Source organism: Xenopus laevis, chromosome 9_10S (assembly GCF_017654675.1).
Source record: "Xenopus laevis strain J_2021 chromosome 9_10S, Xenopus_laevis_v10.1, whole genome shotgun sequence".
NCBI lineage: Eukaryota > Metazoa > Chordata > Amphibia > Anura > Pipidae > Xenopus > Xenopus laevis.
In genome coordinates this window covers 65,186,890-65,214,552 of record NC_054388.1, presented here as the reverse complement: position 1 = coordinate 65,214,552, position 27,663 = coordinate 65,186,890, and the positions used below count along the sequence as shown (strand labels likewise).

At 36.4% G+C, this 27,663-nt stretch overlaps 1 protein-coding gene across 3 annotated transcripts in view; it reads right to left on the bottom strand.

Annotated features, from left to right (window-relative positions):
- Window positions 1–2,417: 2,417 nt before the first annotated feature.
- Window positions 2,418–27,663, bottom strand: part of xirp2.S (xin actin binding repeat containing 2 S homeolog) — a 95,296-nt gene continuing 70,050 nt past the window's right edge. For 2 of the 3 annotated variants that reach the window (XM_041578035.1, XM_018238841.2), the window contains exons 4-9: window positions 20,162–20,251; window positions 19,211–19,283; window positions 16,987–17,099; window positions 6,502–15,877; window positions 4,588–4,718; window positions 2,418–2,566 (exon numbers count right to left, since the gene is read on the bottom strand). In XM_041578035.1, coding sequence (XP_041433969.1) covers window positions 4,627–4,718; window positions 6,502–15,877; window positions 16,987–17,099; window positions 19,211–19,283; window positions 20,162–20,251 — 9,744 coding nt within the window. In that variant the 3' untranslated portion in view covers window positions 2,418–2,566; window positions 4,588–4,626. The remainder of the gene's footprint in view (window positions 2,567–4,587; window positions 4,719–6,501; window positions 15,878–16,986; window positions 17,100–19,210; window positions 19,284–20,161; window positions 20,252–27,663) is intronic. The other variant, XM_041578036.1, reaches the window with a different exon arrangement.

Sequence of the window (27,663 nt, the reverse complement as noted above, 5' to 3'; positions counted from 1 at the left end):
GGCGGAGCCACCAACAACCAATCAAATTTCATTCATTGATTTTCAATAGAAAAAAATAGAAATGCTGCCATTTTTACACATTAAATGACAGCATTCCCAAACTTTGGTATGTTAGTCACTGAGTGACTGTGGTTCACAATTAGGAAAAAAAGGGGCGGGGCAACAACAGCCAATCAGATTTGGGCCTGAGTTTTGCCACGGCAAGCACCACTCACATTTTCTTCAGGAAATGTACCTCTCTAGTTTTCCTATATGACACAGCATTCAATTCGCTCAATAGGAAATGGGGTGTCTGTAAGTCATGCAGTGCAAAAGATAATGTGTCCATAGCACTATTTATGAAAACAGGTACTTCTTGGGGAATTCTTCATAATGCAGAAATAATACACAGAGTGCAAAATTCCTTGCTGATGGCTAAACAGTATAACCAGTACATGCAGTATGTGTATATGTATATCTGAATAAGTCTATTCACTCAGCATGAATTTCCATTAACAAGAAACATCTTTGATAAAATATCTCAAACAAATAACATAACATAGTATAAGTACCTAAATAGGAAAATGTTATTTAGCAATGTCTACATCTTTCATCTTGCAAAAGCTCTGTATGTAGGTGCCTGACCTACCTAGTGAATTTTACTTATCATATGTGTAAGAGGAGGTCACTCAGTGCACATTATATTTATTAGAACTTCCTGCACCAGAGGGATAGTGAAAATATTGGTGAATACAAAATATTGCATAATAGTTAAATATCTTTTTCTTAGGTCAAAACAGGACAGACTGAAACATTATGTAAAAAAACATTCTTCAACAGCAAACTCAGAAACCCAATGTACATATTATGCCATAAATGTTATGAAAAAAGTCACATTATTTGTCAATTTATTTGTAGGCACACCAGGTGCTTATTATATCTCTTGACCCAAAATTAAAAACAGTATTAGCTACTATTTCAAGAAAGCCATCTGTATAAAATAAAATTACTGCATTGTTATCTCCATGGAAAAATAAACTGTTTAAACTGTTTTATATGAAATGCGTTGAGCTGTGAAACCAAGATCTGTAGATTATTTATGTAAAACCATTTTGCATATGAATAGCAAGTTGAGCCTTACATTAAGGACACAGAAAATAACCCTACTAGATCTCTTCATATCACATCATACTTATGTCAGCTGGGTCAATACAGTAAACAATCAATCAAGTCTTCCTCTTTGTAACTCTTCCTTTTTGATCCTCAATACCAATATCTTGAGACTCAGTTTTCCATGAAAAATGAATCGGCAAATACATGTTTGGTTCATTCATCAACTTTCAGTTCCAAATCTGATCACATGTTAAGTCCTATGTTGCAGACTTTCATCATCCTTTCACTTGCTATCAAAGCTCTCTGTATCCAGATCTAAACTGAATTTCTTTGAAGGCATGGTCTGTTGCTTTTGAAAATATGGTGCATCAGTGTCTTTGTTCTGCAAATAATTTGCATTGGTTTCATGGTGGTTGCAAAATAAGCAGAGGCTTTGCTTTAGACAATGCTTCTATTTATAAGTACTATAATGAGGTGACATTTTAATTTACTCTCCAGAGTAAGATGTATCATTGTAAGGGTTCTGAGAAATATCAGTAATATTAATGTTATTCTTGGGGCAAACACTTTGATCCAAAGAGGAATGAATGGTTTCATTTTGTACGTATTCTGCAAAGCAATCAAGCAATCAAGATCATCACAAAGAACATAAAGGCCTTTCTTGTGTAATTGGACCTCACTGTCATGAACCTTCTTGGCCTTCATATTGCAATTTATTTTCTGCTTATAAATACCCTGAATGTATTGTGATTTTTATTGTTGTTGCTATTATTGTTCCAGTTTTTGATCCTCATTTCCATCAATCTTTGTAACTTTAACTATATCCTGAACATTATCTTCTTTAATAATGTTTTCCTGACCCCCATATAACAATGTGCCATCTTTCTCCAATAAGGAACTTTCATTTTCCATCATTTTGATTACCTCTCCCTGATTTGAATTATGAGAGTGGTTTTCATTTTCTGCTCTTCCCTGCTCACCTCCTTCTGGAGGAGGTCTTTCAATATCAAACTGTTTTATGCTGTTCTTTTTCACTAATGTTGGAAATATTTCAGTGTCAGTTGTTTCCTGCCTCAAGTTCTCAGGAGGCCATTTTGGCTTGGTAACTGCTATGTCTTCAACAGGAGCTTTTGTTATGGTAGTTTCTGTTGATGGGGGCCATGTTACTTTTAGCCTTCCTTTTTCACTAGAACTTTTTGAAACACAATCAGTATCATCACTGTATAAAATCCCTTCACTTGAATGCAAGTTTTGAGGGTTGTCAGTAATTTTTGATTTTCCAAAAGATTTTTTGTTTTTGTCTTCATTTATCTTTTCAACTTGGGTGTCATGTAGAGTTTGGCTTTTGGGATTCCAGAGTTCTTTGTGTTGTTTATATCCAAAGCCTTCATCATAATTTCCTTTAGATTTGAAGAGTTGTTTAAAGTGGGGTTTGCAGTATATTTGTCCATGGAGAGATGCATAATTCCCCAAGCTAAAAAAAATAGATCAAATATAAGCATTAATAAAAGTGCCATATTACATATTCAATATTCCCTTCAGGATATTATTATATCATTTTAAAGAGTTATATCAGTGCAATATACTGTATATTTGGCAGCTTTCTACATAGCATGGTGATGCTGAGCAGGACCCATTGAGCTCCTTTATAGTAGGGTGAAAATGAGCAGGATAATTTGAGTTCCTGTATAAGACTTAGAAAACATTTATATCTACAGTAATTACCCACAGCTGCATAGCCAAGCGACATGGCTTGACTCCACAATTAGTTAGTTTTGCCTTATGTACATCATTAAATGTAGTTACTAAACAACAAATTGGGTTCTTACTTGTGTCAGCACCTATACCTATACTATACTGTATATACTCGAGTATAAGCCGAGTTTTTGAGCCTCCAAAATATGCTGAAAAACTCTACCTCGGCTTATACTCGGTTCAAGCGCAAAAACGGTCGCCGGTGTCTAAGAATAGTCACCAGCGTCCAAGAATAGTCGCCGGCATCCAAGAATAGTCTCCAAGAATAGTCGCCGGCAAAAAACGAGACGCCGGCACCTCCAATGGGAGCAGAAACCCTCAATTTTTTGATTGAAACTTACCAGAAGCTGCTGCATTTCTCACCCTAGGCTTTTACTCGGCTTATACTTGAGTCAATAAGCTTTCCAAGTTTTTGGAGGTAAAATTAGGTACCTCGGCTTATACTCGGGACGGCTTATACTCGAGTATATACGGTAAATCGAAGGGTTGCCCACATACAGTATGTGTGACCATGTAGTGTATATTTATTTTAATTTTGCTTTATTATCCCTTAGCTCTTCTGAAAACTTACTGCCTGTTTTAAGCCTTGCATATGGTATCATTGCCCTTCTGGCTGGTAATATTTTTTCTATCCTTATCACCTTCCTCAGCCCTCCTATTGTATAATAATACCTTAAGAAGAAGCCTGAATAGGATATGGCATAGCAGTCTAGGCAGTGTTTTATGACATTATAAGGGCATGTTTAGAAAAAGGGATAAGTATTCTTTTATGTTCAGGGAGGAAATAAATTTGAGGTACAGTGACTTTTACAGAAGATACATGGGAATTCCTTTACTATTCTGCAGATGCAATGGCTTTATTACCTTGAATATCTATCTATTCCTGTAAAAATCAAATAATTTTGTACAACAATACATAAATATATAAAAACTGAGAATGTTATGTAGGGGTTCCACAAGAAGTTCTACCTTAGCCGGCACACAGGAAGTGACACTCCTAACAGAATCTGGACTTAATTGGCCCTTTCATTATTTTGATAGAGATCTAACAAGATCGAAACACGCTGTCTGCAAGTTTGGATATATGGCTCTGAACTTTTAGGCTGTATCTGTTCTATAAAACTTGCAGTTTTGGATGCATAGTTGGCCAAATTGACATACACGAGTGATTTGCATGTCTCTGCCCATAATGCTTCATGTGAGAGTTAATCTCATCATTTGTAGTATTAAGGCAGTGCTATGTATATGGCACGGGGCATATACCTTCTGGGACCTTCAGTTTTTAGAAGGCTTTATGTCGCATGTCTTGCATGTGAAGGGCTTTTTGGTTACTTTTAGCCTGTCTCATCCTAACCAGGCTAGGTTCTCTGGATAGAAATAGTGTAATGGGGGGTCCATGCACTCTGAGAAAAACCACAAGGCCTCAAAAATGTAGTAAACTTACTTGTTGATAATTAAAAAGTGAATATTTCCCACAGACTCTATGCCATTACTAAAAGCAGCCCATGATTATGTGCTGTAATGGCATGAAACGCATAGGGCCTATAGACAATGCTCACTTTTTAATTATCAACAAATAAAAGTAAATTTTTAATACATTTTTGAGGCCCTGTGATTTTTGTCAGAGTGTCTGGAGCCCCAATCGCACTATTGCTATCGGTCTATTCTGCTCCCTAAGCTGAGGGTCTGTGGCACCCTTTCTATGTATGCCTTTCATTATTTTGTCATCTTATAACTTACCTTAATTTATTACTACAGTGACTGCAGCGGAAGCAGCTATTATGAAAGATCTGCTTGTCTGCTTCTAGACATTCCATTGGATAAACCTTCTTTTGACAAATAATGCAAATGTCCTTGTCCTGATGTGTTTTCTACACAAGAAAAAAAAGATTATTTTTTTGCTGATTTTCTAGAAATAATAATGAGTTCAAAATAAAACATGTTAAAGGTATTTGTTAATTCAATTAGGAAATAAATCAGACATTACCACCTTCCACCTAATTGCAAAAAATATGTGCAAATTGATTTGAGTGAATCGTGAGTCGGTATGAATAATGAAGCGAGGTGCAAATGAATGAGTCTGCAAGCTGAATCTATCCCTTCATACACACATAAAATACCCACACTAAATATTTTGTAAATATTCAATTGGAATACACAGCCGAATCAAAATGTAGCTGATTTGCTTACCTTTATTCCTGAACATGCCCAGCTTTATTATATGTTGGGAACCAATTAGATAAATACAGCAAGTTTCTTTTCAAAGTACAGTATTTCTATGAAGGCTTTTTGTTCATCCAGGATTAGAGTCTAAAACAACTGCACTTCAAGAGCAATGACCTGAAAATAAGTGCCGTGTAAATAAGCCATAGGGGCATAATTATGGGCATTTTGGTGCACTTGTCTCCCAAACTGTAATACATGAACTCACTTTTCTGCAATGTATTACTATGGGACAAAACCATATTTGAGTACCCCATTGTCCTCACAAAGAACCCTGGAAATACAGCTGATACATATGGCTGTGTGAAAGCACTTCCTATCTCAGGTAGGGGTTTACTAATGTTCTGGAAAAGGCAATTTAGGCATTCTGTCTTTCTGAATGACATTAGTCTCAGATGGTTGCTCTTGCATAACCATCTGTTAGCTTGCCTGGATATCTGCCATGCTGGCCCTGGACCAGGAAGACAGAATTAACTTTCCACATCAATCCAAAGATAGATGAAACTTGCAGGGAACTTACTCATAGGAAAGCTCAGAGTCATTTCTCAGCTCTCAGTCTGCTTCCACATTGGACTTCTGATATCAGTCGTGGTAATAAAAGTAATTACCTTTCATTTTTTCGTTTTTAAAAGGGGGTTAGTGTTACAGAGCCCGTGTTACGTATCTGTTACAGCCACCATGACCTTTTAAACTTCTGGTGCTGTACTTGAAATATCAGACTTAGGGGTTGGACAAAAACTTTCCAAGTTCTGAGCTCACTGCTACAGAAGCTATAGCTAAAATGATGTCATTGGCTGTGCTTTTTCAAGTCATTTTGATACTTAAATGTAACTCTATTTATTTATGTATTTATGCATACAAACGTAACGCTTTATAAATTAAAATATGTATTCACATACCTTTATACCTTTCTGTCTAATCTCCGTGTAGTTCAACTAAACTATCACTGTAAGATATAATATTATATGTCCACTACAGTTAAATCCTGGAGTAATGAATGAATTCATGCTATACCATTTTGATTAAGCCCCTAATATTGGATAACTTTTATGATCATCAAAAATATTACAGAAAAAACATTATGGGAACTTGTGCAACATTACTGCAAAACATTTCCTTTTGTGCCACGCAGTCATGATTTTAGCTGAAACACCTGGAATACAGTCAGTTTTCAGTACATGCATATAAAGTTAAATTTGTGTTAATGTAATAACTTCATGATGTAATTCTGAGCAGACAGGTTAGTAAAACACACATATAACACAACTTGACACTTTCCAGTAAACAGACTTGAAATAGTTGCAATACGGTATGAGTTTAAATCAAACATCAAATGTTTCAGTGTTACTCTTGGGCTATTGTAGTTCATTCCAAATTCCACAAGTCTCAGACCATTGGTTAGTAAACACTCCATCCAACATGCCTATTTACCAGTAATATACTCTTCTTGATGGTAACTACTTTTCATCTCAGAAGTGTCTGAAACAGTGTAGCCAAGACTTTTGAACACCCTTTCATTTTCTTCCCATGTCCTCTGAAAATTCTTCAGTATTTCATCTGATGACTCAGTAGCAGAAATGTCCAACATGTGACCAGAAATGACATCTTCATAGGTTGGAGGTGCATGCTTGAACTCAAACCCTGCCTTTATAGTTTCTAAGTTTGGTGTTATTGTTGACCTTTCAGTTTTGATTTCTCTCACATCTACACCAGAAACATGTTCAGCAATAGATATTGTTTCAGAATGTACCATTGGTTTGAAAATGTCATCTCTATTTTTCCTGTTAACATAGACTTGTTTTGATGCATTATCCTTGAAATCCTTTATTTGCTTTATGGGAACATTTCTAGATTTTCCTTGTGACTTAATGTCTTCGAACTCTGTCTGAGATTTCTGTTTAACCTGTTGCACTGTTTTTCTTTGTTCACTTTGGAATTTACCTTGGTCTGCTGTAAAATGAACATTTGCAGCTTCAGGATTGTTTGATTCATTTTTAAATTTAAATTTTTCAGAAGAATTCCCTTTTTCTTTTGTGTAAATAGTTTTTTCTCTTGTGGATAATACATGACTTTTGGGGATGGCGCCGCTATGTGTGATTGAAATAACATCTTGCCCTAGCCATTCTGGAATGTGTTTGGGTTCTTGGTGAGAATTAAATTTTTGAACTTCTGATTTTCTGGATTCTTCATATACTTCTGTTTTCTCCCCTATTGTGCCGACAGTAACATAATTTGTAGGAACTGGTGTTGTACATATTGTCTCTGTGGCATGGCTTTCAATTTTGAGTTGCCTTCTTAGTGTAGCAGGAGAATGTATAATTTCACACTTTTTTTCAATTACTACGGGAATTGGAGTGACAGCTCGAGCCTGTGTTCCTTGAGATAACTTTGCAGTTGTGTCTTTTAGTTTACCAAGTTGCTCTGAACGAGTTGATGTTTTGGGTGTTACTGATCTTGGTGGGGGTGGAGGTGCTTGTGTTTCTGCTTTTTGAAGAGGAGATACACATTGTGGCCTTTCTTTGTGTGGAGAGTCTGTGCGCCTTGCTGTGGACTCAATTGTTATATATGTTGGTGATGGAGATCTTGTTTTTAAAGATGGAGAACAAGATCTGCACTCTGTCTGTCTGATATCATTTAATACTCTGCTAACGTCATTATTAATTTTAGATTTTTCTTTAACTACTTTGTTGGAATTCTCTACCTTTTTGGAGACAGGCTTGATTTGATTTTGGGCTATTCCAATGTGAGTGCTGGCCTCATTTCTGCTTTTCATAGTCGTAGATGATTTTATTGCTGAATGTATATCTCTTTCAAAGTAAGACTGCATATCCACTGTTTTGTTCTTTATGTGAGATAATTGTTCTCTAATATAATCTAGGTTGCTGGATGATGCCATTTCAGTTAGGACTTTCTTTGTTTCTTCACTTATTAACCAACCAGGAATAATATTAAGGAAAGTTGTAAACGTGTCAGTGTTTAGGGTTTGTATGTTTGATTCAAATGTATTTATTTTTATTATAATTTCTTGAAGTTCCTCACACTTTCGTATGCACTCAATCACATCGATTGAAGTGTTTTCCTTTTTGATTACAGATTCCTGAGTTGAATGAAATATTTTTTTATTTTCTGCCATTTCTCTTTCATGTACTTTCTTATCTTTCACAATCTTTTGAGTTGCCATGTTGCTTTCTTGAACCAGGCTTTTCTGATTTGGAGATTTGAACTGTCTCTGCTGGTGGCCAGAAATGTCTTCTGATGTTCCAAGTTTTCTAATTTGAGTTGAAGTACTATCTGTGTTACTCTGCTCCTTTTTTGCTTGGAGTTTTTTAAATATTTTTGGGCTTTGGACACGCTCTTGACTTCTAGTTAAGGAGATTACTTCACTCTTGCTTTCTACTTTTCTTGTATCCATTTCAACAGACTGAGTATTGACTGTCAGTGATGCATCTTGTTCTTTTTGTTTTGAGGTCTGGGAAACTGATTGTTGTGGGCTAGTTTCCCTGAAATGTACCACCTTGTGGCTTTCTTTAGCTATTTCTTGCTTGGTAAGATGGGACTTGTTGTCAATTTGTAGCTTACTTTCAGTGCTAGTTACTTCCTGTATAAGCTTTCCAGGCTTTATCAAATTCTTTACATTTTTGTTGGGGGGCATTCTCTGAAGACTAGGAGATATGTTTTGAAAACTGGGTTGTTTGAACTGCTCTACATTGTCTGACCCTTCAAAATTGCTGGAAACATATTGTTCACTAGTATGTTCAGGTGTTTCATATTTTTTCTGCATCTGTAAACTTGGCTCATGTTTAACTTGTGCTCTTTGGACTATAGATTGTGCCTCATCTGATTTAATATTTACCTGGTTGCTTTGTTTTGATAGATTTTGCCTCTCCAAAAAAGATGTTTTCGATTCAGTAGCATGTACAGGAGGTACTGAATGATTGGTGTGATGTAAATTACATGTGGTTCTCTCTGTTACATTTTGTGAATCTTTAACAGAAATGTTGACTTCTGATCCTGCCATAGCTTGTACAATGTGAGATTCGGCCACTTCTGACTTAATGCCCTGGCACAATGTCTTCTCTTTATTTTTTTCCATTTCTTCTTTCTGCTGACGATATTTCTCTTCTGCAATCATTAAAGGAGTTTTAAATTTTCTTACATTAGTTTTAAGTTTTGATGGTGGAGTTTCAGGTTGCAAAAATGGGGATGATTTAGGTGGATAAAATGTTTTTTTCTTGGGTTTTAAAGTTTCTTCATGAATCCTTTCCATTTCACGGTCACATATGGCTTGATCAAAATCATGTACATTTATGTCATTGTTCTGAATATTTTGAACATGTTGGGAAACTGTGGCCTCTGTTTGAGAAATCTTTTGCTCATTAATTATTGAGGTAATTCCATGTTGTAGGGTGGATTTTGTCAGATGACTTTCTGTTTTTAATCCTGGGGATACTATTGGAGGCAAATATAATGTTTCCTTTGTTTTAAAGGTTTCATTGTGGATTCTCTCTAGTTCTTGATCACACATCAGTTGATCAATGTCTTGCACATTGGTTTCAGAAACCTTTACATGTAACACATTAGAATTCACTATCCCAGTCTCAGGTTTTAATGTTGGAGGTATATTCTGTGGCACGTGTACTTTTTCTTTGGATGATAATGCTCCTTGACTAATTATTCCTTGTTCAGAGTCTTTTTTTTGTAGTTCAGAAACTTGAGTTGCAGAAATATTTTGGACATATTCTGATGTTGTTGATTGCTTACTCTTACTTTTATTAGTAACTGTGATATCTTCCACTTTATGCTGAAAGACAGGTAACTTAGACTTTGGAGGTACATCTGGCATTTGTTTCTCAAAATATTTTATAGCTTGTTTATTCTTGCCACTTTTTTGTTTTGTCCCTGACTGCTTTATGGAATAGTTATTCGAAAAATGTTGAGTTTTCTGCTCATAAAATGGCTGAAAACTTACTTTTTTGTTGACATTGTCCTTGTGGTTTGTGAGAGGTGGTGGGGTTACTGGTGCAACTGGTGGAAAAATGTCAGTATACAGCTTATCAGTTACAGGTGGAGGAGGTGAAGGAAAATGCTCAGGCTCATTGTTTGTCTTTATTAAAGGAAAAGGTGGTGGAGGTGGGGGTAAAGGAAGTTGGGCTGCTAATGGCTCTATTACTGGTGGTGGGGGAGGTGGAGGAGGAGGTGGGGAATATATTTCTGGTTTCTCTTTTGATTTTCTCACAACTAAAGCTTGTGGATTATTTTTCATTTGCAAATGATGATCTGATATGGATGATCCAATTTTCCTTTTTACTGTAACATCTTCAATAGACTTCTTTTTAGTTAGACTTCTACTCTCAAGGGTTTTACTTTCTTTTGGCATTTGTACTTTCTCTTTGTTTTCAATATTATTATTGATAGAATCTAAAATTTCTGCTTGTTGAATGTCCACTTGATTCTTTGCATGACTTTTGGTAGCATATTGAGTAATTTGTGTCTGTTGGTTTGTCACTTGTCTGTGAGCATGATCAAATACTTGATGGCTGCTTTCATTAATCACATTGATAGCTTGTTGTGATGCAGTAGATTTGAAAGTATTAATACTTGATGACAGTTGTGCTTTTTGTATCACCTTGCTTTGATTGATTGTGTCTGTAGGTGTTTTTTCTTTATGACCCTCACTAAATCCTTGAAGTAAACATTTTTTCTCTCCAGATATTAGTTCTGAAGACTGAGTGCCAGAGATGGTGTTTTGCTTTTTCCAGGCTGTTTTATTCATTTTTAACTTAGATTCAGTTACACTGCAGACTGAATCTTTGCTAGCCACTTTTCGACACAAAATTCTGTTTTCCTCATTTTTCAATGGGACATTATTAACAAGGGTTTTCTGTGACTCGTTTTTAGTTTCCTGCCCTGTGTTCAAGCTTTGTTGGTTCTTGCAGTTGGTTGCCAAACTCTGGGGGTTGTCATCATGGCCTGCAGTGATATATTCTCCACTTGACAAATCTGTTTCAGTTTTACATTGTGTTTCTGATTGTTGAGTGCTTTGCTTTGTGTTTTTCACTTTACCTTCTTGGCATTGGACATTTATAGATGGCTGTTTGAAACTCTTTATGGTGTTTCTGACATCTCCCTGTATACTCACCTGGTGTTGGACATATTTCTTTTCTGAAGAAACATCTAGGAGGTTTTTCATTGTTACATCAATGTTGCCTGATATTACATTTTCCTTCTCTACTTGTTTGACATAATGTTGTGCTTCTTGTAAAGACTTTAATGTAGCATCAAGGTTGCCATGAACAATCTCCTCCTTAACAAACTCTGGTTTCATGTTTACTGTTTTTTCCAGAGAATTGATGGTTCTTTGAACATCACCAGGGATGACATCTGCCTTTTCCACTTCTCTCATTTGATACTGTGATTCATTGAGAGATTTCAACATTGCAGGGAGATCAGCTTTAATAATCTCCTCTTTCTGTACAGTAACATTCTGATTTATAGCTTGGCTAAGTGAATTTAGGGTTTCTCTTAAATTGCCCTTTACAACTTCTTCTTTATTTACATCAAAAGATTTATGCTCTGGCTCAGTCATGAAAACCTTAACTGTATTATATACATCTCCTGGGATAATATCACTTTCATCAACAGTGCGTTCAATTTGAAAATGCTGCCTTTTAAGCTGCAGTTTGGTACCTTCAACATCACCTCCAATTATTTCTTCATGTTCTTTTTCCTCAACAGATTCATCTGTTGATTTCTGCAGTTGTCTTAGATAATCTAATGCTCCTGATTCAATGCACGTAGTGTAAAACTGCACATTGCCTCTCTCAGAGTCTTCTATTTTCACTTTCTCTCGGTTTTCACTGGACACTCCAAAGGATTTTAAGTTAGATAATGTGTGCTTTATGTCACCCGCTATCACTTCATCACGTTGCACGGTGTTCTTGTCACTTTGATTTAGAAGAGAGTAAACAGTCATTTTAATATCTCCCTTTTCACTTTCTTGAATAAGTATTCCTTGTTTACAAAAATTCTGAATATTAAGAAGGTTCTTAATGGTATCTTGTATATCACCTCTTATAATATCTTCTTTTTGTTCCTGAATATCCTGAGTTCTGTTAAATAACTGGCATTTTGTTAAGCTAACATTACCTTTTTCCTCATCATTTAACATAATCATTCTGTTTTCGGAGGAGTTTTCAGATAATAAATTCATCATAATACTATGAAGGTCGCCGCTTATAATTTCTTCCTTTTGTATTTTTGGAGAGTCCTGATTCATTAGCTTGTACTTAGCCATACGGATATCACCAATCTCATCTGCCTCTAAAATAATACCATGAGACTCTACAATTTTATGGCTGTAAAGTTCTTTTAAGGTCTCCTGGATGTTTTTTCCAATAATATCTTGTTTTTCTATTGTGTGTTCATTAAACTCGTGTAAAGGTGTTGTTTCAAATAGCCATGTTGTAGTTCGAACATCAGCATGTGGGATTGATTCCCTTTCCATCTCTTTAACATTTTCATCTCCTTTTTTCAACAAATCTAAATTGTGATTTTCAAAAAGCCAAACTGCTTCTTTCACATCTCCTGCATCAATGTCCTCTTTACTCACAGTCTTTATATTTTGATAATCCTCTCCATGAATCTCATCAACAGAGTGTGTTTCAAATAACCATGTTGATGTTTTAACATTGCCCTGCTTAATTTCACTTATGCTTACTGTTCTAACATACTTGCTAGAATCATCTTCCTGTTCAAATCGTTCTTTATTGCCCTTTACATTACCACCTTGAACATCTTCAATTGTACGAAATACTGTTTTTGTGTCTTCAGATATCGTATCTAGTGACTGGGTTTCAAAACGATATCGAACAGAGTTGACATCTCCTTTCTGAATATCTTCTTGTGTAACAGATTTTATGATATAAACTTTATTTGAATCTTGAAAAGAGTCCAAGGGCTTAGTCTCAAACAACCACCTTGTTCCTCGAACATTACCATGAGAAACTTCCTCCTTCTTCACAGTAGTCACTTCATGATAAAATCCTTCCTTATCCTGAATAGCATATAAAGGTTGTGTTTCAAACATCAGAGTATAATTTTTCACATCTCCTTTTATTATCTCTTCTTCATCAATTGTTCTTGTAAAGTACTCTTCAGAATGTTTATCTTTGATCTGATCCAATGAAAATGTCTCAAAGATGAAACATCCTTTTCTCACATTGCCACCTTGCACATCATTAATGGCAAATTCTGATTTGCTTTTCGTGTGGTTTGTATTAATTTCATCAATAGAGCGATTCTCAAACAGCCACTTACAACTGAGGACATTTCCATTCTGCAGGTCCTCTTGTTTCATTGTTTTTATTTTTTGCAGCACTTCATCAGAATTTGAACTAATTTTATCCAAAGGTTGGTTTTCAAAAATATATTTCATGGAGGATACATCACCTGACTGTATGTCAATTTCAACAACCCTTTTGAAGTCCCTTTTCTCTTCTTCTTGTATGTTGTCTAAATTTTCTGTCTCAAAAAGAAAGCATACTCTTTGTACATCTCTGCCTTGAATATTATTTTGGTCAATAGTTTCTGTTTTTTCTGATTCATCATGTATAGTGTCAAGAGGCTGTGTTTCAAAAAGCCATGTGCAGGTTTTAACATCTCCCTTTTGAATATCTACACTGGCTGACATCTTATCCTGTTTGTCATAAAGATCTTCCATTTGCTGGGTTTCAAATAGCCATTTACACATCTTGACATCTCCTTTAACAATATCAGTTTCATTTTCTGTGATTATTTCTTCATCCTCTGCACTACTAACATATTTAAAAGAATCCAGTGGCTGTGTTTCAAAAAGCCATTTACCTGTTTTAACATCGCCAGATTGTATTTGCTCAGAAGATATACCTTTGATAATCTGATAACTCTCCACATTTTCTCGAAATTGATCAATGGGTATAGTCTCAAACATCCACTGACAGTTTCGTACATCACCTCTTACAACTTCTTCCTTGCGAATAGTTTGGACTTCATGATAATGTCCAAAACGATCCTGAATTGCATAGAGGGGGGTTGTTTCAAAAAGTTTTTTATTAAGCTTTACTGTGCCCTTGTCAACATCTTCAACTGCAATTTTATATGTTAATTCACTTTTTGTTAAATCCCCCCTCTCAAAGGCATTTTTACAGCTGATCACATCTCCTTTATGCATTTCATCAAGTTGAACAGTTCTGATATGGTCTTTGTAGTCTTCTCTTATTTCTCCAAGTGGTTTTGTCTCAAAAACCCATCTTTGATGGCGTGCATCACCTTTTTCATCATCCATGGTAACTACTTGTTTTAGTTTGCCCACTTCATCATTTTCCTTAAGTTCATCCATTGGCACTGTTTCAAACAAATATTTAGTATTACTAACATCCCCTCCTATTATCTCTTCTTCTTGCATAGGCTTTTCATTAGCATTATCTTTAAGCATGTCCATTGGAATAGTTTCAAAGATCCAACATTTTTGGTACACATCAGCACCAATTATGTCTTCTTTTTCTGTGATAGTGCTTTCTACTTCTTTTATTGTATCTAGGGCCTGAGTTTCAAATAACCACTTAGCTTTTCCTACACCCCCTGTAAGGCTTTCTTCCAGTGATATGCCCCGAACAACTTTAACTTGCACTTCATCCTGGTTGATTGCATCCAAAGGCTGGGTTTCAAACATCCATCTTGCTGTTTTCACATCTCCTTTCTCTACCTCTTCTTTCTGAACAGTCTTAATTTCTAGCATTTTTCCAAAACTATCTTTTAAGACATATTTAGGTTCAGTTTCAAATTTCTTAATTGATGTTTTAACATCACCTTTACACTCCTCAAGCTCTGAGCTTAGTCTCAGTGAGCTGATTTCACTTTGAAAAGTAGTTTCAAATAAGTGCTTTCCTAATTTTACATCACCTCCTTTAATGTCTTCAGTGGTTTTCAATGTGTTAGATAAGTCATCCTCCTTATAAATTTTATTCATACAATCTAGTGGCTGAGTTTCAAACAACCAAGTTGCTGTCCGCACATCACCCCTTGAAAGATCAGGGACCTTTTCTGTATTCTCTGTAGTTTTAGAAATGTCCACACCCAAAGCATCGATTGGTTTTGTCTCAAACATCCATGTTGTGTATTTCACATCACCACCTGCAATTATTTCTTGCTCTCCAATACTCTTGATATGGCTTGGCTCAGGGGATTCATCTTTAATTGAAGCTAAAGGTTGGTTTTCAAAGACCCATCTCATTGATTGCACTTCACCTTTCAGAATTTCATCCCATTCTAGATATTCTCTTTCTGGGCTAAGGCACTTCTGAGGACTACCCACTGGATTTTCAAATGCATATTTAACTTGTTGTACATCTCCTTTTACTACACCATTGTGTTCACCTTTACAGGCAACAATATCAGAAACTTCATTATAAAATTCCTTTTGTAAGTTCTTTCTAACTTCTGGATGAATATGTTTGTATAAGCGTTTTAACTCATAAATATTCCTTTGCTTGGAATATAATTCTTTGGACACAGCACATGTTTGCTGCTCTGCATAGCTGGGGGGCTCTGGGGACTGGGAAAAATCTGCCAATTCCTCTGTCTCTAAAATATCTGGAGGAGGTGGAGGAGGAAACTCTTCTAAACTTCCAAATGTAGCTGAAGCAAGATTATCAGAGGATACAACATGCTTGCTTGACTCCTCAGTCACTGCATTTTGGACTCTACTTGCTGAGTTGCTATGGATGGTGGATACCACTGGCCACTCAAATGCTGGATGCTCATTATAGATCTTTAGGAAATAAGATACACAATTTTTATTGGCATGTACTAAAATCATATTCTAAACCAAGGCACGAGTCTCATGTACCTCCCCCCAACATTGTAGACTGCAATTCTCAGAATCCACAGAGACCTATGGATGCTGGAAATTGGCATTAATAACAACAGAATGTCTTTAATTTTTACATTATTTCAAACCTTTTTTTAATTTATAACTTATACTGCATGTGCTAGTTCACTTTTTGTTAAACCCCAACTTTATTCCCTTTATTAATTTCATCAAGTTGAACAATTTGTACATATAGTTTGTCGCATAATTATTTAAGCAGTTTCTCAAAAATCCACCTTGTTAATCTTCCATTGTAACAGCTTTTTTGTTTGCCAATTTTCCAATTTTAATTTGCATGAATTAAAACCATTCTCTAACACCAGGGTTAGATTCATGTGCCCCTTAAAACTCCAGAGAGTCTGGAAATGTGCCACATTATACTTAATAACAGCTGGGTGCTTTTGATTTTGAATATGTAGACATAAAATAGTAATTTTTAATGACATTAAAGAAAATCTAGGCACATTAGTTCTTTCAGTTTTCTAGACATTACAATACTGGAATTATATTAAAAACAGCGTAATGTAACAGATAAGAAATTTAGCAAGCTCTGTTTATGACACTGGGATTGTTTATGTCAACCTAGCTTGTAGTATTACACAGAAGCCAGTGCAATTTTTCTAATATATACACCAGCCACAGAAACTTGGCTCTAGAGCAACCCAGTTTTTCTGCTACTTTGCATTGGTAGCTTGCCTAAGTTGCTATACTGTAAATGATTCCAGCTCAAGCCTACTCAAGAACTACTTCAGAACAAAAATGGCAGTACACTTTTTTAACCAAGTACCCTGGAAAGGAATTTTTTATAGAATATATGCACTGGTCTGGGGAAGAAGACTTGAGGTAATTATAAACAAAGTATTAGACTAGTAGTGAGTTTACTTTCATTTGTCCTGTTAAATCCTAAACAAGGGCCATTACATTATAGACTAGTCCTACTTATAAAACAACCCTTGTAGAAAATTCAATGATACAAGGAAAAACATATTATATAGAGGTTGGTTAAATACCTTTGAATGCTTTGCTTGGGAAATGGTGCTTAAATTAGTCTTAGCTCCTTTTTCCTTGAGAGATCTTTCAAATTGTTCTTTGAGAACTTGTGTCGAAATCTTTGATATTTCTTCTTAATTTTACATAAAAAAGAAGGAAGATAAAAGAAAAGGGAAGCTTAAATTGTTGCTAGGATAATGGTTTTCTTTTACATTAGGCATCCATTAAAGGGACACTAAACCCAACCATAAAAGTGTCCCTCTGCACCCCCCAAATTCGCTATAGAAGTTGAGAAAAAACATAATTACACATTGAAACCAATTCACCAATGAGAATTATACTAACCAAAAACTTAATTACAGATGTAAGAGACTTGACTAGGGATGTCGCGGACTGTTCTGCGGCGAACTTGTTCGCGCGAACATCGGCTGTTCGCGTCCGCCGCAAGTTCGCGAACGTCGCGCGACGTTCGCCAATAGGCGTTCGCGTCAAAATCGTTCGACCATTCGGTCGATAAAATCGAACGATTTTCGTTCGATTCGAACGAAAATCGTTCGATCGAACGATTAAAATCCTTCGATCGTTCGAATCGAACGATTTTCGGATGTTCGAAGTTCGCGAACTGTTCGCGAACTGTTCGCATTTTTTGCCGGTGTTCGCGAACGGTGTTCGCGAACACATTATCGGCGGTTCGCTACATCCCTAGACTTGACTAGTGAGAATGCTGATTCCCTGCACATCTTGCTCTTATCTTTCATATAGAGATTATTGTGCCATTTTTTTAATTTCATTATATTACAATGGAATCAGACATGAGCATAAAGTGCTGGGAAACTGTGCTTAATGTTTCCAACTCCAAATGCAGGACCACAGAACATGGAGCCAGATCAGCTGGAGGATATTTTGCATTTCAATGCTGCCCTGGGCCCTGAAGAGCTGGGGAAAGTTTGTGTAATAATGTGTCAAAGGGGTTGTAAACCCAACTGTAATACCGTTGTACAGTGCCCCCTAGTTTTCTACAGAAGTTGCCAAAAAAACATAATTATAGATTTACGACATTTCATTAATTTGACTTATCAAAAACTTCAGTATAAATGCAATTTAACTGACCATTGCCAGCCATCTAGTTGTTATCTTACATATATCGATATTTATGTAATTTTAGTCTTCATTATATTACACTTGAATCAACATGGGGCTAAATTACTTACTTGTTTAGCGCTGGGAAACTGTGTTTAATGCTTCCAACCAAATCCAGTAACAAAGAACATGGAGCCAGATTTACACAGCATGCCTTAACCTTGATAATATGTTAAAGTATGCTGGAATTTGCAGTCCAGCACCAACTGAAATAAAGTGTGGTTATGCAGTGCTGAGCAACAGGGTTTAGTGTCCCTTTAACTGGGAAACTCCCATACATTCTGGATAACAGGTCCCATACTTGTATATAATTAGAATTTGCCAATTAGTGGTTTTCTTGGGATTTCTGTTTGTCTTCGCTTAATGCCCAACTAAATTCTCCATAAAAAAGTCTCCCCTGGCATCTGACCTACCATCCAGAAACCCAGGGCTAGAGCATAAGCATTAGAATTGAAGAGGTGTAATAGTAGGGTTGCCACCTCACCCCTTTTAAACCGAACACAGTTTGCATGGCTGATTAGCAATTCATTTAGATGCATGCTGCAGACTGAACTGATTTATGTGCAGCCATGCATCAAGCATCTAAATGAATTGCTAATTAGCCATGCAGGCTGTGAATTCCATATGTGTTAGGTTTTAAAGAGGTTAGGTGGCAAACCCTAGGTCATAGCCATAAAAGGGGATCTAAATCTCTATAAAACTGTTGCAGATTAGGTGTAGCACACAGGTTAGGTGGGATTCTTATTGAAAGATTATTTTGCATTTTAATGAGGCCACTGGCCCCACATAGCTGCAGAACATATATGCAGGATATTACATTAAGTTTGCATTCCTGGTATTGATAGACTTCTGCTCCCAGCAGGCCTTAAAATCGAAATTAAATCGAATGCAAAATTACTAACTTTAGATGGTTTCACTAGAAATGTTGTTGCCATGCTCCACCAGAGCTTTGCAAAAGCATACTATAGAAAGAGTTTGAGTAATAATATAAAAAAACAGTATTTGATCTAGTATGCTTACATGTCAAATTTTCAATCTGAATTTACCACTCCAGTGCGTTAAGCCATGTAGCCTATCCAAACAAATGTAAAGTAGTATTCTTACCGACTTCATCAGCTTCTTGATTATAATGAGATGCTGTGCTTGTCTCATGGGTATGTTGCTGATTCATAGAAACCTAAGTAAAGTAAATTATCACATTTAAAAAAATAGCATTATTAGCAGACTCAAAGCTTCAGGAAATATCTGCAAGGAGACTTTACAGTTCAAAATATTTTTTCTTAAGGGTTTCTTAGAATGAGTGCATACAAATAATTAAAAAAACAAGGTAATCACTTGAAAGGAAAGATGCAGCATTAATTGAGAGCAGGTGCTTCCATATAAGTTAATTAAGCAGTATTTAAAATAGGTTAATTGGGAACTGATTCCTAATATATTGGCTTTTACAGCTAGAAAAACAGATCAGACTGATTTGGAGGGCTACTGACAGGAGAGAAGGTTATTGGATGAAAAGACATCAGCTGGGGTGAGGCAGAAATAAAGTAAATTCTTATTGATCATGCATTGGTAACAAAGGAGTAGTTGATATGATCAGGCAATGCTCTATGGAGAGAGAGAATGATCAAAGGTTCAATAAGGCTCACTGGTGCTCAGCATGACACAATTTATTAAATAGGACACTTCATGCTTCTCAGACCAGAGAGTATGATAAGTATTTTCTTTCATGAAGATGGCAGTCTTTACACACCTTCATTCATATGTGGCATCTAAATTCATTTTGGCCTTATGTGTTTTTAACAAGACACAGGCCAGATCTGAAGGCTGATCTTGCTATGGGATATCTGTGCCAGTGCCGCCTTGTGGTTCTCATTGGAGCAGCTGCTCAGAAGTTCCATGCTTCTCCTAATGGCATAATAGGGTAAAAATAGCGAGATGCTCCAAATAAATGGGAACACATTTAATAGCCAGGTATCTTATTCTGATATGCAGAAGGATACCTTATTTGTAGTTTTTTTTATTTTAATCGTTACCTTTACATATCACATTGATGCATACCTGTTGTGCATTCACAGCAGAAAACTGTGTTCTTTGCTCTGCTGCATGGCTGCTGCTTGTGAATGTAACTTCTTGGCTCTTTCTTGTTTGCTAAACAATCAAAAATTAGAGGAAATTATATTTAGGTTTAAATTTTAATAAATAAATCTACAAAAAGAGAAATTAAATATTAAATAGCAAGCAATAACATATGAACTTTTAAACCAGTCATACACTCAAATATTCACTGACATAGCCACACCTATTGTTAACATGCACTTAAAATGTGTCAACACATTTCACAGTGTTGTACAATAGAATGATGAATATACATCAAACATACAGATAACATTCTGACTGATAGAAGAGGTAAATAGAACCCTGACAATTATATTTTACAATCTAATAGGAGAATGGACCATGAGATACAGGGTGAGGTTGGGCAGGATTAGGTGTTAGTGTGTATGGCACTTAGCAGGTGGCAGCAGATTATAATGTATCATAATAAGAAAGGTGCGTGGTTAATGCTGCATGGTTTAGCCTGTAATATGTAGGAATATGCTGAGATTTTTAGCCCGACAAATTCTGGGTTAAGTGGGGATGATGAGAAACAGCCTTTAGATGCCCTTTAAGAAAGAAGGATAGAGCATGCAACTCCCCTTGGAGTCCTTGACAAAGTGGCACTGGCACAAAAGGTATTGTACGCACCAAGATATAGAGTCTGTACTTAAACTGTGTGCGCAGTGTTTCATTATGGTTTAACATTTAAAAAAATTTATGTTAACAAAAAATCAGAACATCTGGCACCCAGTAAAGTTATATCAATCTGTATACACAGCTCATCGAACTAAAACAACGACCAAACCTACATGTAAGGGATCTGGGGGAGGGTTATATAATATTATATAATGTGTGTGTGTGCATAGTATATACACATTGTTGTATCATCATCAAGTTGGTTAGTGTTTACATTGTTCACTGTATACGCACAATCCTTCAGAGTTCATGTCTAGTTTGAGTAATGCTAAACCGTGCACCTTATAGCAGAAAAAAGCACGTAATGCCTCCCCTTGGGCTTTTCGAAGCCCCGGTGAAGTAGCACAATAACCGCGCATTCATACTATACTAGGGGTTTGATTCAGATGTATTATGTTATTATGGAATGGAAGAGTAATTGGAATTGCAATTTGTGAGCACATTGTGAGCATATCTATTTGGCTGCCTTTGGGATGCATTATTTTAAATGTAGTCATTTGTGAGAAACATTTAAAGCTTTGTTTTAAACGACTACGCCTGGTGAAAGCTCAATTTAATCAGACAAGAACATTTTCTCACTGATACGCAGAGGCATGAAAGAAAAACACTACTTAATTTCAGTGTATTATAGTACAATGAGAAAGAGATACTGTATTGTTCATTGCAACGTTTCTTTACCGCAAGAAAAGCATAATTAGTTCTTTGCAAAACTAAGGTAATCTATGCTAATATTTGATTTACTCATTTCAATACAATTCTTGTGCAGAAATAAATCTGGCATTTCTGGCAACCTTAGGGGGTTATTTACTAAAACCCACATTTTTCTGGTTACGGTCTTAAAGGAGAAAACACAATATTTTTGTGGAAAAAAACAACTTTTGAAAAATTTTAAAGATTTTTTTATGCCCTGAGGCTACTAAAAAAACACTCCATCTCAAACCTGCCTAAGTCATGTAGAAGTCAGTGGCAGAAGTCTCCTTTACAATTGGAAGATATCAAGATTTGAGCTGGGTTTTTATACCATAATCCAAATAATTTGTTGTTTTTGGGCGATAATCCAGAAAAATCAAAAGTCAAGTCCAAAAATTGTATATACGGTTAGAATTGTTTTCAAGTCTTTTCCCATACCAAATTTTTCAAGTTATTTTCAAGTTTTATTTTTTGATAAATACGGGAAAATTGTGGATAGGAGTTTGGTCATATTTTTTTTTTTTCTATAAATTCTTTATTTTCCAAACGCACATCCACCAGTCACATCCAAAATGCAATGGTACATATTCATTCTTTTGTATCATGAATCATTATCGCAGTAAATAGTATTCATAGAAAGATACAGTTTTGTGACGGGAGCGTGAGAACAAAATCACGAACATGAAAATATAAGAACATAAGAAAATAATAAAATAAAAGGATTATGCCATTTGTCTAACATAGTGTAATACAATATGCATTCGCTGTAAGAGAGTTACAGGCAAGTAAACGAGAGAAGGAAGAACGTATTTAGACATTATGAAGTGGGGTGGAGGGGAGGCCCGCCGGGTCCACAGAGAAGCCCCATGTAGTAATGATGGTACCAATACATATGCTTAGAAAAGGCACACTGGCACACAAGCTGTGAATGCAGGTGAACACCTTGCAACGTTTCGGGGCAAGCCCCTTTGTCAAGCATACAGGATCTGTGTAAAGTGGTACATTTATAGGTGATTCAATCAGTTAATTGACAGGTGCAATCAATTAGTGAAATCAAACAATTGTTTTAACAGCAATTAGCTAATAGCAGCATTTAGTTACTGTGAAGCGAATACAAAGAAAAAGCATATAAAAAAAGTCTTATAGTTCTCTGAAACGAATAATGAAAAAGAAAAAAATGAAAAAGAAATTAACCCAAGGCTTTGGTTCATTTCCCGTGTAATAAAAGTTCAAAGTCCAGTGGAAAACCTTCTAAGCCCAATTTTCTAATGTAGCAAGAAAATATTTCAACAGTGTTGCAGTACCTAAAAAACAAACATGGACATAAAAATGGTTACAAAATGTAACTATAAATTCTTACCCTGTCTGAAGGAAAAAATAGAAGAATACCTGTACCTGTTTCCTTCAGACAGGGTAAGAATTTATATATTATAATCTAAAATAACATTTGTGTTTAGAAAAATGTTTTCCATTGTAAAAAATGAAGGTGGGGGCGTGGCCTGGAGCGAAGCTGAATGGCTGCCTGAGGCTGTAGCTCTCTGCTGAAAACACCCAGAAAAGCTACTAAAAGCAATCTAGGAAGCCCCTTCTTGTGCTAAAAAGGTGGGTGAACGTCTCCTGAATGATATGGAGTGGAAAAGGGTGTCACATAAGAAGAAATATAGCTCTCCTATCCCTCGAAAGCTTTCAGAGTTTTATGGGGAGGAAAACCAAGATGGCGACCGTCATTACCAGCCACGAGGTAGGCATGAAACGGACTACCATACTCCCCCACCACTAGCTCAGAGGAATAGATTTAGCCCTCTCTACACTCCTCATCGCAGGGGTGACCCAGCGGACCTTGCTGAGGAAGAAAGCGAGGAGGATAACCCAAAGGAAAGCCCTAAAGACACCAGGGATCGTAGCCCTCTGAAATCCCTGAAGGCCCAGCCTGTATCATCACGACAGGATGATCAGAGATCCCAGGTAGGACAGACTCCACAGTCCTTACCCCACCCATCCATTCATCCACCTCCAGCAAACGTAACTCTAGACCCCTGACGTCATTCCCAGCTACTGAGCAGACAATGACGCTGAAATTTTTTAAGGACTTCATGGTGTCCTTTAGCGGCGTCATGAAGGATAACATGGCGGAGATCAGGGGGGATATGCAATCTCTGGTGAAACAAATGTCAAACTTTGCAAGTGAAACAGACCAGAGAATCTCCAAGTTGGAGAATAGGATTGCAGAAATGACAACGGCACATAACGAATTAGTTGATGCCCACAAGGAGCTTATGAACGAGAATAGATGGATGAAGGAGAAGATAGCTGACGGGGAGGACAGGAATTGGAGGAATAACGTTAAAATCAGAGGGGTCCCTGAAACTGTTCATGATGATGAGCTTAAGGGATATGTAATGGATATTCTGAAATCTACCTTCCCTGCGTTGACTGAGAGTGAAATGACTGTAGACAGGGCTCACAGGTTGCCCAAACCTGGCCATATTGCTAAACATCTGCCCAGAGACGTGATTACAAGAATCCACTTTTTCCATGTAAAGGAAATGCTACTAGCCGCCACAAGAGGAGGGAAAAAACTCCCAGATCCATATCGGGATCTGGCATTATACCAGGATCTATCTCAGACCACTTTACAAGCAAGACGAGAGTATTCGCAGATTACTGCCACTCTAAGGCATAATAACATTCAATATTCCTGGGGATTTCCACCAAAACTGATAATACAGGATCAAGGAGTGTCCTATGTTGTTAGAAGCGTGAAGGAGGGACATGAGCTGCTCTCAAAGTGGAACATTCCAATCTTTGTCCCCAGAAATCTAAAAAAGGACAAACCCATTTACCATCCAACCCCATACAAACAACAACCAATGGACACCACCCAACCACCATCTGAGGAAGATAAGTCAGCAGAAGCTCCTGGTGGTACCTGAACTGCTGGGTGCCCAGCCATAAACTCTTCCCCCCCATTTCTGACTTTCCCCCTTGGGTTTTGTCACCTTCCCTTAGGAGAAAAGTCCAACTGGAAGTCCACAACGGTGGACCCTGACCTGATAGGTCATTTGAACTGAACAGTAATTTGAAGTTTACTTTTCATATTTTTGAAACTGTTTTTCTTCTTTTTCTTTTTCTCTTTTTTTTCTTCTCACTGGACTGAGAACTAATTTTTCATCAAGTGGTAGTTACAATAGCTAGAACCGGATGCCATTTTGTACGCCACTTCTTTTCTTGTTAATTCATTGTTCCTTTAAGTTTTTCAGGCTGTTGTCCCAACTAACCTTTTTTTCTCCAATCAGAGCTGAGATGTGCGAATGTCAAAATGATGTCCCCGGACTGACTTGGGTGAGGTTAATATATTGGTTTGGTTTGTTTACAATATCACTGTATAGATAAACATGTTTCAGGAATGTAAACTTCTTTCGATTAACGTGAGAGGGTTAAATTCTTATAGAAAGAGGTATCTACTACAAAAGTTGGTAAAAGAAGAAAATGCTGACATTATTTGTTTACAAGAGACACATTTAAATTAAATTGCAGCAGGGAAACTTAAAATTCATCAATTTTCTAAAATATACCATTCCACTTTAAAAAATAATAATAAGAAAGCTGGGGTATGCATAGCTGTCAGAGATACACTGGGGCTAGTGGTAGGGGAAACTTTTGCTAGTGAAGACGGAAGAATGGTGATGATTATTGGTACAATTAATGCCCAAGATTTTACATTTGTGAACCTTTACACTCCAAACTCCCATCAAATGAAATTTCTCAACAAAAAATTTAGAAAAATATCCACCTTTACTAAAGGTTACTTATTTATATCAGGAGATATGAATTCAGTAGTTGACCCTCAGTCTGACTGCACCTCCAAAACTAGGAAAACTCACTCTATTCTGAAACCAGCTCTGATCCAATTTGAGCTATTCGATACTTGGAGATGTATACACCCTAAAGAGAAACAATTCACTTACTACTCACCGATCCATAAGTCCTTCACTCACATTGATTATTGTTTGACTGACAGGTTTTCCCTACCACTGGTCTCCAGTATTGAGATAAACCCCAGAAGTTGGTCGGATCATTCTCCCATTAGTGTTAAAATTCAACTTCAAAATTCACCTCTACAACCAAATATTTGGAAATTGAACAAATTTATTTTAAATTCTGAGCACACTTTCCCCCTTATTAAAAAAGAATTAATAGAATATTTTGAGCTTAATGATACCAAAGAAGTTTTTTTTTTTAAGTAAAATTAAATCCCTGGAGAAGGATATATTCATCAATAAAAAGACAGATCTTATTCAAAAATTAGAGGAGACCAGACAGGAACTTGCAGATAACATGTATTACCAATACGACAAATGGCAGACAATTCTCAAGGAAAATTGGTATTATGATAATAACAGAGCAGGTAAAGCAATGGCCAGAAAAATCAAAGGGAAAAGAGTTTATCAAAGAATAGTTAAAATCAAACACCCCAAAACTAAGATAGAAGCACACCATCCCAAAGACATAGTGGACGCACTAGCCACCTATTATGAAGACCTTTATAATTTAGAAAAGGACCCAGACACTTATATCCCATCGACCCAAGAAATAGATGATTACTTAGATAAAGTTAATCTACCCTCATTGTCTGATCTTGAGCAAAAATCTTTGGCAGTTCCTTTCTGTCAACAGAATCTGCCATTAGCTCTCTTAAAAGAGATAAAGCCCCTGGACCCGATGGTTTTATTATTGATTACTTTAAGAAATTTATAAGTATATTATCAAAGCCTCTTACAAATATGTTTAATGAAGTAGTAACCAAAGATATTTTCCCCAAAGAATCATTATCAGCATTAATCATAACTATTCCCAAGGAAGATAAAGACCCATCAGACCCAAGTAGTTATAGACCAATTTCTTTATTAAACACAGATATCAAAATATATGCCCGAGTAATAGCTAATAGATTAGCCCCCTTAATGCCCCAACTTATTCACCCGGATCAGGTAGGATGTACCAAAGGCAGAACTACTAGTGATGGCACTCAAAAGGTCCCTGCTTTAGTGCACAAAATTGGGCTCTGTCGGACGCCTACCCTCCTTGTTTCTCTAGATGCGGAAAAGGCGTTCGACAGGGTCAACCGGTTGTACTTGTCTAGGGTACTTGTTAAGTTTGGCATTCCTGGTTTTCTTCACAAGGCGATCCTGGTTCTATATACTCAACCTTCTGCTAAGGTGCTGTCATCTGGTTCAATGTCGCACTCCTTCGACATTAAAAATGGTACTCGTCAGGGCTGCCCACTCTCCCCAATAATTTTTAATTTGACTTTAGAACCCTTAGCCCAAAAAATTTGAGATAATTCCAAAATTGATGGTATAAAATTAGGAAGGTCAACTACCAAATTAGGCCTATATGCAGATGATGTCATCTTATACCTTCAAAAACCATTAGTTTCACTGCCAAATGTAAACATAGAACTCAATAATTTCTCTCAAATTTCCTTTTACAAATTAAATCAGAAAAAAACAGTCATCCTCCCATGCCATGTCTCCCAAAAAATTAAAGAAACTCTTAAGAAATCCTGCGGCTACTCTTGGAATGAGAAGTCCATAAAATACCTAGGTATTCAATTAACCCCTACATTAGCTCATTTATATAGCGAAAATTACAGCCCTTGGCTAACAAAATTCAAAATCAAATTAGAAGCACTTGCTAAAATGGAGTATTCTTGGTTAGGTAGAGCTGCTGCCTTTAAGATGATGATTTTACTGCAGCTTCTGTACCTATTCAGAAACCTACCAATAAGAGTCCCCCAAACTTTCTTCAATACACTCCAAAAAAATCTTAATCAATTTGTTTTAATGAACAGAAAATCCAGATTCTCCAGCAAGATATTAACATCTCATACCTCCAACTTAGGCCTAGGTGTACCAAACATTGAATTATATTACAAGGCAACCATTCTGGACCAATCTAGATCAATCTGGAATGAAGACAGCACAAAACAATGGTTTTTTATAGAGGAAGAACAACTTCCATACAAATCTTATAAGCTATTTATGAAATCTAGATTGGCTTGGAAGGTTCAACAG